Raw genomic sequence first — 12,107 nt, 5'->3', positions numbered from 1 at the left:
GGAAGCTCCTCTGAAACCGCAGTGTCCGAGACTACTTAGGTTCCAGCGCGTGGGTATGAATTCCCTATTGAAAGCGAGCGCTGCGATGGTAAAATGTAGCCGTGGACATCATGTCGAACAATTTCCAGAACATAGTTCGTTGTATATTCGGTAGAACACACAAAGCGATGCAGTCTCACTTCACGCTTAGTGCCTAGCTACCGCCATAGAGATCGGGATCATCAACAATTCTCATAGCACGGACATACATAGTTCAGTATCTTTTCATTGTATAATTATATGTTAACAAACTTTCATTTATACCTATTTAAATTTTGTTTAATGTCCTCTATGTGGCTACTTCAGTTTCACCTATTTCGCCCCAAAATTTATTTTTCCTACTATTCTGATACCGTTTGCCGTAGCTGGCCTTTTTAGCTTCACCGAATATTACGGGACGAGTGCAGATGGCACTACAAACACACGAAAGGACTTATGGAGGCTGAAGGCCATTTCCTGCTTGACGGATACGATTTTAGTCTGAGTGACTTAACTGGAGTGCTTTTCATCCGACTGCAATATGTGTTTCTTTTTTGTTTTCAGAATAAACAGCCGTACTTTCCGATCTTCGGCGAGCAGCACCCACGGCCGCCGCGCTCACGGCCTAAAGACGCGCAGGGCACGGTCCGCGCGTGTGCCGCCTGCCTCCACCACCTGCTGCACCAGTGGAACACCTATCAGGTCAGACTGCTGTTTGAATTTTGAACACACTCTTAGAAGTGGATCTTATTTCACAGGTTTGCGATATATAAAGCAGGTTATAAAACATGCGTGCGTTATAAACGCAAACAGTGAAGTTATATTGCACAAATCGCACTATTTGCTTGTTTTTTTTTATCAAATTTCGAAGTGATCACCGCACTGCGCCAGCCAGAAGCAGGACGCTGATTTTTGAAACTAAATCGGCGGGAAAATGATAATCGGAGGGATAATAAACCAAATGTTATGATTTTTTAGTCTGATGAAAACGTACGATATACGTGCGTATTTAACACACTCAATTCAATTACGTCGTTGCCTACGCCTAATTATCATAACGCATTTATATCGCAATATACTGTTATATGAATATTTGACATTAACACCAATTTTGCGAGATTAAAAAACACTATAAGTACGACCAAAGTATCAATATCTGCCTTCTTTGTAGATTTATTTTTTATGATTTACCTAGGTAGACTAAGTACGAGTAGTTCGCGTGTGCACCTCAGTCTCACCAATTTCAGTTGCCAAGAAGTTTGCTTTGCTATGTTTAAGTTGTGGGGTCTAGATTCGGCAGTAAAATGATAGGATAAGAGGCATGACATCTTAGTACTCTGGAATGACACCGCGTGTGTGGTGTCACGGGTGTCACGGGTGTCACGGGTGTCACGGGTGTCACATGATAACGTAATGTAAATATTTACTCGGGACAGTATCCGTGTTAGATCTTCACCAACATGCGGTGTTAATTGTTGGTGTCAACTGCTTATTGGGGGGCCGGCGGACATGTTATATTTATATCAAATATATTGACCTTTTCAGATAAATGTCAATGTACGTAACTTATAATTCCTAATTTCTGCCCGCGGCGTAGTCCATGTGGATGACATTAGAAGCTTATGTTATTTCACCCATAAATATTATGATAAGAGATCTCTTCACAGATTTGTTTTCTGTAGATCTGTTTGCCAATCTAACAAATATTAGATAGTTAACACAGTTCTATCTATATATTTTTTTTCAAGCTATTCTAAGGCTGTTGGCCGCAACAGACCTTTACAGCTTCACCGAACGATTAGGGGCGAGTGCAGATGATACTCTATACTTGCAGAAGGACTTATAGGGTGACTGAAGGGAAACTCCTGCCTGACGGATACGAGGCTAGTCCAAGGGCAGTCCCTGTTTGATTTGCACGGGGATCGAATCTAACACCCGTATACTTAGTGCTGGTGCTGTGTAAGTATAAAGATATCTCAAGGGTCAACAACGCGCACGTAAAACCGCTGGTGTTTCAGGCGTCCATAGGCTACGGTAACCATTTACCATCAGGGTAAATTTTGGGTCGTAAGCCTGATGCCACCATCGTTGTATAAAATATACCGGCAGTCAGTTGTAACTAAGTGATTGTATAGTTATCATTGTAGTGAACACTAGTAGTATTGATATGGTCCGCGGAATAACCCAAACATCCAGATACGGCACGAGAGGTCGCCTTGATAAATACCGGTTACTTACCCGAATATTGTGGTACGCAAGCATTCTTATATATTTGTACAGAATGTTGAAAAACAATGTAAATTATACTAAGACTTGGCGACTCACATAATTCAAATTCAAAATATCTTTATTCATGTAAGTCTATTACAGACTCTTATGATATGTCTACCGTCTACAAATCTACCGTCAGTTCGGAATGATTTCGAGATGAGAAGAACTTACAAGAAACTCTGCTTGTATTTTTTTTAATGTTGTACATATTTACAATTATACTATTTCATTTAAATTCAAATTTGGAAGAATATAGTGACCACCAGCATATGCTATATAAAAAAAAAAACAAAAAATATTTGAAATGGCTGGACTGATTTTGTCGGGACTTTTTTTGGCAGGTAGCTGATGTAATAGCGAGTAACTTCGGCTACTTTTATTTTAGAAATATATTCTTAAATTCCACGCGGACGAAGTCGCTGGTACAGCTAGTTCTCAACGGAAGGCAATAAAATCAATTTGCCTAATAAATTTTATTGACAAACACATTGCGAAACAAACGCACGTCGCCACAACATTATTTTCACACGATTTAAATTCTGTATCGTTATTTATCGATATATTATTGTAATAAGTAGTGATTAGTGAATGAATAATTCAGAGATCGATGCCGGCAAATGTATTAACATGTCGTCTAATAGCCTTACGTTTGTGACAATACAATAACGTCCTACTGGAGTCCTGCTCCCTGTAATAAGGGTGTATGTAACCGTATGGATAGACCGTAGGCCAAGCGGTTTGAAATAATAATAATAATAAACTTTATTCACAAATGCACGGTACAATTAAATATAGTTAGTCCTGGCTTTCGATATAGGTGAACCTGTGCAATGAAAGCCAGTTCCCTCTAACATTCTGTAAACATTTTTGTTACATCTGCAGTTGTGTACATAAAGGAATGAAAAAATAAACTTAAATACTTATGAATAAAAAAAAAATGTAAAAAATGGAATAGGACTTTTCTCTAAAATCTAAATTAAAAAGGCTATATTTTACTAATAATAATAATCTCAGGACAATTCACACAGCGCCATCTAGTTCCAAGTTAAGCTAGCTAAAGCATGTGTTACGGGGACACAAACAATTATACTCATACAAATGTTTGTGCCGTGCGAGGAAACGAACCCGCGATCATCGGACTTAAGCGGTGTGCTAGACCGCTAGACCACCGAGGTCGTCACTATTAATATTTTAAACGTGAAAGTTTGTGAGTATGGATGGATAGATAATGAGATGAGAGATGGATTAATGTATTTTTGGTATTCTTTCATGCAAAATAATAATAATAATAAATTTATTTACATCAACAGATATAGATGCATACACATTTTATAAGACAATATAAATTACAAAAAAACAGAGTATATTAAAAAAAGAAACAGATACAATATTGAAGTCTCAACATTACATTATGTCACTGCTGTCCTAACTAGGCCATTATAATGACCTGTATGAAGGACATCTAGTTACATTCCCTACGTGAAAGTTCTAGATATTAAATACTAGTGCTAACAATTATACTGCTGTTGTAAAAGCAACTGAACGGATTTTGATGGGACTTTATAATAATATACCTTATACATCAGAATAATACATGGGTTCTAAATTACATGCGGGTGGAACCGCGAGCGCAGCTAGTATGGCTATAAGCCTATGGCCTGGTAGGCCAAGCAGTTTGGTATAGGGTTTTATCGTAACTTCTCTCTAGAGTCTATATTGAAAGCAGTTCATAATAAAATATGTATAATAACTTTAATAGTAATCTAAGACAATTCTACATTAAAAAATTAAGACCAGAGACTGTGTAGACTAAAACTAAGCAGTCCGTTTACTGTGGGTATTAAATATCAACGTAGTTTTTATAAATACACAAAAACCATCTAGATTGATACGAATATATTCATTGACACAAATTTATTGAATCCCCATGGTATGAGGTTCTATTCTTGTTTGAATAGAGCGTCTTGACTACCGGGGTGTCATTCATTTAGGTATGTTTACGATAGTAATTGTCTTTTAATTTTTTCCTATTTTCCTCTTGCATTGGTTTGATGTACTCAGTTCTTCATATCGGCTGTTATGACATGTTGGTAATGAAATAGTGTAGCAACATTATGTATTCCCAATCCGTCACCACGCGGATATAACGCCACTTAATGCATAATATAAATGCAACATGCACACCACCTACGGTGACTAAACAAAGGTATTAGGCAATATCGGGCACTAATGGACTTTCACATTACATGTAAACATACACGGTAGCTACGTAGTTCGTAGAACTGTTTGACGATGTGATTACAACTAGTGAAAACTCAGATGTGACCCGCATCGCATGCTCGGTGGCAGGACCGTCCGCGCCGCTCCGCTCTCAGACGGAGACGTCAGTCGGCCGCGAAGTAACCGTGTGCACGTACGTCCGACACATATCTGAATACGAAGTAAGTTCAATCGTATCGATGGATATTTGAGTTGATACGTTATCGATTTGTGATTTCCTGATAAAATAATTTCGGTTGTACATCGAGTGTACGGCATCAGTGATAATGTTGGTCTGGGTGCGTGTACGCGATGTGGTACAAGGGCAAATATTTGGTGCCTATGTTGCGCGAGGTATCTATCTAGCTTACTAGTGATGGTGCTTATATATTATAGTGCTAACGTGGTGTTGTTGTTAAAGCAGGTTGAGACAAGGAATGGGATGCTGGAGCACATGTGCGCGAAACAGGACAGTGCGCCGGTTAACGGCAAGGTACTATGGATTTGTAATTTTGATACCTTCGTGAGTTTGTGGTTAGGTTGATACTTGAACGATACCGATTTGATTGTTAACAGTGGCTTCACTTTATAGCGTGGCATTAAATTTTGTATTGAATATATATTTATTTGGTAATTTGTATCATTTCGTCTTTTACGTTATAAAACTCTAACTCTTACAGACAAACAATCAAAGCTAATTTTAGCGAAAAAAGTCATAAGAATTCATACTTTAATGGTGATAATTTGCGTAGTAATTGATGGGAAATTTCATTTACTACACTTATATTTATTGTTTACAGTAGAATTAAAGCCAAAACCATATTTATAAATTTGTTTTTACAACGTGCTTCGCAATCAAGTGTAGTTAACGGCTACAGTAGCCTACGTGCACTCGAAGTGCCAAAGTTATCTCTGCCATTGCCGAGCCGGACTTGATGATTTTTAGTCGCAATATCTCGTTATTTTACTGAGTACCGTGAACTTGGGAGCATGCTAGCAATTCTTCCTCAATTATTCTTGTCGGCGAGACAGAGGTATCGCAAATGACTCGTCTTTCGATAAGTTTTTCTTTGGTCTCATGATATATGTCACCGCACTATTCGTAATTTTATTCTCTTCTCTTCACATTAACTACTACAAATTTTCCATATTTACAATTTGTAGTATAAGTACCTACATTAATATCTAAATTGGAGGTTTTATAGTCATAAAGAGCTTTTGATTTAAGGATGGCTGTATAAATATCGTTATAATAGTCAAAGATAATACCGTTACAAACACATATATCACTTGATCGATGCAAATGGACTTTTGTACGAGTGACTTCTTAAGATTAAGCTATCGCTGGTAGGTATTATTTCTTATCGTCCACGCGTTGACGGTGCGCGCGACACTAGCGCCCCTGTTTGTCAATCGTATACTTGTTGTGTATATGGAACTTGGATTTGATGTTGGCGCGTAACAGTGCTCTTATCAAGTGTGCCTAGGTCTTAAACTTCGTGTTATGTTGGTATAGATTGGGTTTTCACTATCCTAGTCACGTGTAGTTGTTTCATAACGTGTTTGTTTGTCGCAGCCCATGTTGTTTATAATTTTTTAACCTACAATGAACCAAGATAAAAATCTTCATTAAATGTTGATTTAATATTGTTGTGTTATGATCCCAACCTTGTTGTTCTGATCTTGTTTATTCTGGATGTTTTCCTCGATCATTTGGAAATATTTTTTCACTAGCTTCTCTAGTTTCGTTAATAGAATGATCATATCCGGTGTTTTTTAATAATAGTTTCTACTTTTTCTGGTTGAGATTTTCTGTTGTCTTTCCTTGACTTATTTACATTTCTATTATTAACACATATTTCTTCATCGTATTCATTAATGCTACTAATATTAATAGAATGTAGAAAGTTATTTCTATTAAATATGTGCAATGATATATGTATATATCTGTATTACGTATACAGTCAACCCTCCTATAACGCGGTACTCTCAGAACGCGGTTTCCATATAACGCGGTTTCCATATAACGCGGAGCTGAAATTGCGACAGCCCTCCTATAACGCGGTACTCTTACAGCGCGGTTTCCGTTCAACAACGTCCCATCAGTTCTTTCCGTGCACCCAATGAATGATTTTAACTGGATATGTTTATATCAGCGTGGTTCACGGGTGGGGCTCCTATTTTAATGATCATGCGCTATCTTCCACTTCTATTAACTAAATAGTTTCGCATCGACAGCGTGCCATGAAAGAAACTGTAACATGAAAGATATATATGTGATCTTTTGACTACATTGTCGCGTGAACTATAGAAAAACTACGTTCTGCTTATGTCTTAGCCGCTTAAAACCAATGTGAAGATCAACCAAGCGAGGAAGACATTTTGCCCATTAAAAGAAGGCGAGTTAGGCGACTCATATCTGACAGTGAGGATGAGTGTTGAAAGATTACATCATTTTACAAAAGTCTTTCTTTTGTTTTTGTTGGAAAACAGTTTTTTAGTTTAGTTTTTGTTTCATTTTTTTCATCATTTCCTTATTTTTATTGAATTGAAAAGTTCATACTCTTCAATTCAATAAAAATAATTTATAATTTATCTTGTCTTTTGTATTTATTGGTCTCCATATAACGCGGTACGAATGATGTGATTTGTACTTATTCTGAGTCTCTTATAGCGCGGTTTCCATACAACGCGGTAGACGGTTTCCATAGAACGCGCTACGAATTAGCCTGGTTTGTACGGTTAAATCCGAGTTTCTTATAGCGCGGTTTCCATACAACGCGGTACGCACTCACCGCGTTATAGGAGGGTTGACTGTATCTATTTATTCGTTTAGTAAATATAGTGTCTTACCTACCTACCTACCTAACTACGTGTGCTACCTACCTATTCTATGTACATGAATCCTCTCTTTCAGGTTTTTGTACAAAAATGCTTATAGCGACGAGACCGCCTTTTGTTATTACTTTTCTACTTACTGTTTTTCTTATATATATTGATAAGAAATCTGTACACATTAAAAAGTTCATTATTATATATCTTAATAAGCAACGTTTTTATTTCTTACTATCTGTTCCCGCGACATCCGCGTGGAATTTCACTTTATTTTTCTAAAATAAAATTAGCCTAAGTTACTCCTTATTATATCAGCTACCTGCCAAAAAAAGGCCCGTCAAAATCGGTCCAGCCATTTCAGATTAGCCGGAGCAAACAGACAGACAGACAAAAAATGCAAAAAATGTTATTTTGGTGTATGTACATGTTGTAAAAAAACGGTTATTTCATTTTATTCATATGTATAGATTATTGAATTTTTGTATTACCATTATTTGTCAAATCTTTTCAAAATAATATATCTACTATTTTAATGATAATACTGCCGCTCCTTGAATCATATAGTATAGTCTAGACGTTTGCTACTCATGTAATTTATGATCGCATAAAATTTATGGCGTGTTAATTTTTTTATTGCTTAAACAATGAATTAATATATGTCTGATCATATTTATTTTTAGAATACCGGTGGTTTTAATCATCACTTGTTGTATTTTCTATGTATTAAATATTGTGTCTTAAGGTATCAGGTAACAACTTATTCTAGATTAAAGTTTTAAAGCTGATATCTGAATCAGCTTTAGAACTAGAATAGGTGTTTCAAATAGATGTTGCATTCGTAACACTGGAAATGGTAAACTATAGGCCCAACGGTAGGAATTACTACATGCAAAAAAATACCCACCAAGAAATCAAATCCAAACATTGTTAAAATTAAATTTGACTTGATTTGATGATTTCTATTTAGTGAATTACTGAAACTGTAGAATCTGTTATGAATTAATGTCATTGTTACTTATTTTTAAAAGGCAACTACTTTCTGAACTTATGATATAACTTGCTACACATAAAAAGATGGAACTGAGATAAGAGAATAGAAATATTTCAATTCATGTAGAAATTCCGAGATTCTTTTAAGCTCACCATAAGGCAGTTCTTGGTACAGGAATAATATTCAGATATATTGGCTTGATAAAATATAATTGGTTTGGTGTCGACATCTTTCACCAGACTATTGCTATCTTTCTGTTAAGTTTGTAGATTCTAGGAAGTATGTTGACTGGTTATCCGGCCGTCAGATATCAAGTTGATCTTGGTTGCACAGGTTTCCAGCTGGTCCAGATCCACCTCAAATTACAGAAATATTTTTTAAACAGTCTAAGGACTTTGTTTTAGAATAATATTTTAACATTGCTGGCCACCTGCACAGATTCAGTTTATATTTCGTTGTCATAAGTGCAGTGCTAACTTCTAAAAGCTAGTGTTTCTTTGCTCAATTTTGTCACAACTTGACGGTTGTCTTTGATATCGTGTAGTCTTACAAGTCGTGGAAGACCTAGACAAATCTATCATGATCAAATTTGTCGTGTAGTCAGATGAAGTAGTAAAGGGTCTTCAGAACTAGCGTGGCTAGCATGAGACGAGTTCTGAATGTAGCTGACGTCGTATGTCAGAACAAAAGCTAATGGCTCTAGGTTTTGTCAGCAAGTCCTGTAAGAGATTTGTTGTGAAGATGGATATATAGACATGTGTTTGCGTAGTGCTGGCGCCTATATAAAGTGATGCCATAATTTCTCTAACATTTTGGTGGAGAACGTTAAAAGCGTAGTTGTACGTGATATAGTTGCTGGTACACAATCGGGGGCGCCGCTGACGTGCAGCGCAGTGTGTTCAGGTGACACGGTGACGCATTACTAGTATTTGTGTTTGTTTAGCTGTCTGTACAATGTATTGGTACGTACCGTTGGGTAGACGGTGGCATGTTACGTGCTCTAATTGTCGCGGATGATGGTGCGTTTATTTATTTATCTCACACCACAAACATACGCTCATAGTTATCTGAAACACTTTTCTTTATGTAATTTTAAAAACTGAAAGTAAGTGATCAGTCGTCCTCCTATCATATCAATCTATGACTTCTGTAGTATCACTTTTGCCATTAATGAGAATTAAGATGTCATGCCTCCGTATGCTGCAATTACACTGCCTTACCTCATGTTTCCACTGAAACACATCGTACAAAGCTTGGTGGTTAAAGTAGGTGAGACAGAGGTAGCCTTGAGATAAATTTTAAACAATGTTGTCTATTGTTTAAAATATATCTCGGTGAAACATGTATTTGGGTCCTATAACTCAAAATTGAGCTTGCCTCGTTCTTCTACTCCTCTAATTGTTAAAAGTATGATAGATATGTAGCAGAGCTCGGTTTGCGAACAGTTTGCTGCTTGTTCCTTGTATTCTTTTTGTGTGATTTATTATATTGTCTATATGTTTGTCTTTGTTCTTTGAGTTATGTTTCTGTTATCAATTATCATCTTTTTTACTTTCTGTACTCATGGCTCGTTATGTGTATCTGGTATTGTAGTATGATGTCTTATAAGATACTCTTCCCTTTCGTTGATTTTAAAAATTTTATAGAATGATATATCTGTTTCTTTTTTAGGTATTGCTTTGACTACGTATTGTTTTTGATTTTTCTTATTTGTATTTGCATTTATTGTACAATGTCCTTGCACTCTCTTATTATGATCTTATTTCATTCTATGATTTAGTTCTTCTGCTGTGGTACGTAACTATTGTTGAGTTCTTTGTTCTTTGAGTGTAAACTGTCATAGGATATCTTATCAGGCTTCTGTGTCCTAGTTATTAACTATTATTTTGAATTTGTTTGTTCTTTGAATTTTACATCAGTTCTCCCTCTTTTTGTTATGTATGCAAAAATTTAAAATATATTTAATTGTAAATAGCGTCTATTTGCAATTAAATATTTTTTATATTACTTATTTTATTTGTGATACATAGACACACTGGCAATAGTTGGTGGTATATATACACGATAGTAAAATATATTATCTACCTATGTATACAAATTTAGTATTAAAAGTTGATATACATTGATTCAAAAAAATATTGATTTGGACTACTCAATAGGCTCTATAATAATTATACATGTCAGTATTACATTATCGTTTGTATCTCTGACAAAACCGTCAACCGTGTAGTATATTTCACTAACTAGAACGTCAAAAAGTTTTCTTTTAAATTTTGATAGTTTATTATTTTTCAAGAGCTCCACCAACAAGAGTTTGGCTCCTAAATTATGAATGAATTGTATATCGTAGAAGCTCAATACATTTTTCGTGTATATCATAATATAAAGTGTATACGTTCGCGCCTAATTCACGCGCCAAAAGTATTTTATCTTTAAAATAGCGGCTTGTCCTATTTTATTGATAAAGTCATATACTTTTTGTTTGTATACTTTGCCCTATGATTGCTTATCTGCACCGCGGCCTTATCAATTCATTGTTATTAATCCGCTTAAATATATATATGTTCTAATGTTATATATAGTTGGAAACGTGACTGTTGTCTATTTACTAAATTTTTAGGATTGTATTGTACATACACGAAAGCGTGCGAAGCAGTTCTATATATCACTTACTTAACTCAGCATAACAAAACTAAACTAACACCGAATAACAAATAGGAAGTCGAAGTTTTAATAATAGGACTATATTTTTTTTGTTGAGAGGTTTGTGCTATTATCAGGTGCTATGACCTGTAACACTGCGACCTATATAGATCTATTGTGATCGCTCTTATTCAACGCTACAACTACCTGCTCCTAATGATACTTAGTTCAGTAACGGACAAGAATTGAAGGATATTCTTAGGAGACTATATTAGAAAGAAAGAAAGAAAAATATTTTATTCAGTGCCCTTCAAAAATACAATATAAAAAACAAACGAAAAAAAGAATCAAATAAAATGTACATATAATTAAACTTAATTTACCATGTAGATAATTAAAAATAAACATAAAATTATAGGCACTGAAATGACTCCACTCAGCTTTAATGTATGTCCTATGTGAACAAATTGTAATTATTCAATATATATAATATATGCATTATGTGAGATTTTTTATGGATAGTTAATAGCAGTATTTATAACATATATCAATAGATTATATAGAAAGGAAGTATATAATGCGCAAGCGGTGAATGCCTCATTGAGAAAATGACCAGTTGTCAGTGGAGGCAACTTGAGACTAATGAGAATCTGACCAGTTTGAGGCCGTTCCTTGTGTTGGCTAGTCTAATGATGACAGGCATGAATGGAAGCGAAAAACATATTACGACGACCAAAAATAAATGGGATAAGGAAGAAGCAGATGATGATCAATAGTTTATATATAGCTAGTTTGTAATGGAAATGCAACCGTCGCACACGAGATATCACTACATGCATCCCGCCATGTCAAGTATATTAGTCATGTTAAGATAAATGAACCGCAGCGTTGACCAAGGTCAGTTAGTATCGCGGCTCGCAGTTTTTGAGGGCACCGCTCTTGGCAGCCAGCTCACTGATACTTAATTTAAACTTTGAATAACATTTATTACTTTGTTTAAATCAAATAAGCGAATGGCCCATCGTTATTTACGTGTTTGAACTTCTAGAAATACACACGTAACCTATCTTTAACAGTCAGTACCTGGTAT

At 35.6% G+C, this 12,107-nt stretch overlaps 1 protein-coding gene across 1 annotated transcript in view; it reads left to right on the top strand.

Moving 5' to 3' along the window:
* The window catches only part of LOC131854250 (uncharacterized), a 185,965-nt gene that overhangs the window by 87,816 nt on the left and 86,042 nt on the right, over positions 1 to 12,107 (top strand). Inside the window, exon 7 of the mRNA XM_059205381.1 lies at positions 583 to 720. Coding sequence (XP_059061364.1) covers positions 583 to 720 — 138 coding nt within the window. The remainder of the gene's footprint in view (positions 1 to 582; positions 721 to 12,107) is intronic.

This window comes from Achroia grisella, unplaced genomic scaffold (assembly GCF_030625045.1).
Source record: "Achroia grisella isolate CSIRO2021 unplaced genomic scaffold, CSIRO_AGI_Agris_v1 utg971, whole genome shotgun sequence".
Taxonomy (NCBI): Eukaryota; Metazoa; Arthropoda; class Insecta; order Lepidoptera; family Pyralidae; genus Achroia; species Achroia grisella.
Note: the sequence above shows the minus strand (reverse complement) of the source record. Positions and strands in the feature narration are given on the sequence as shown.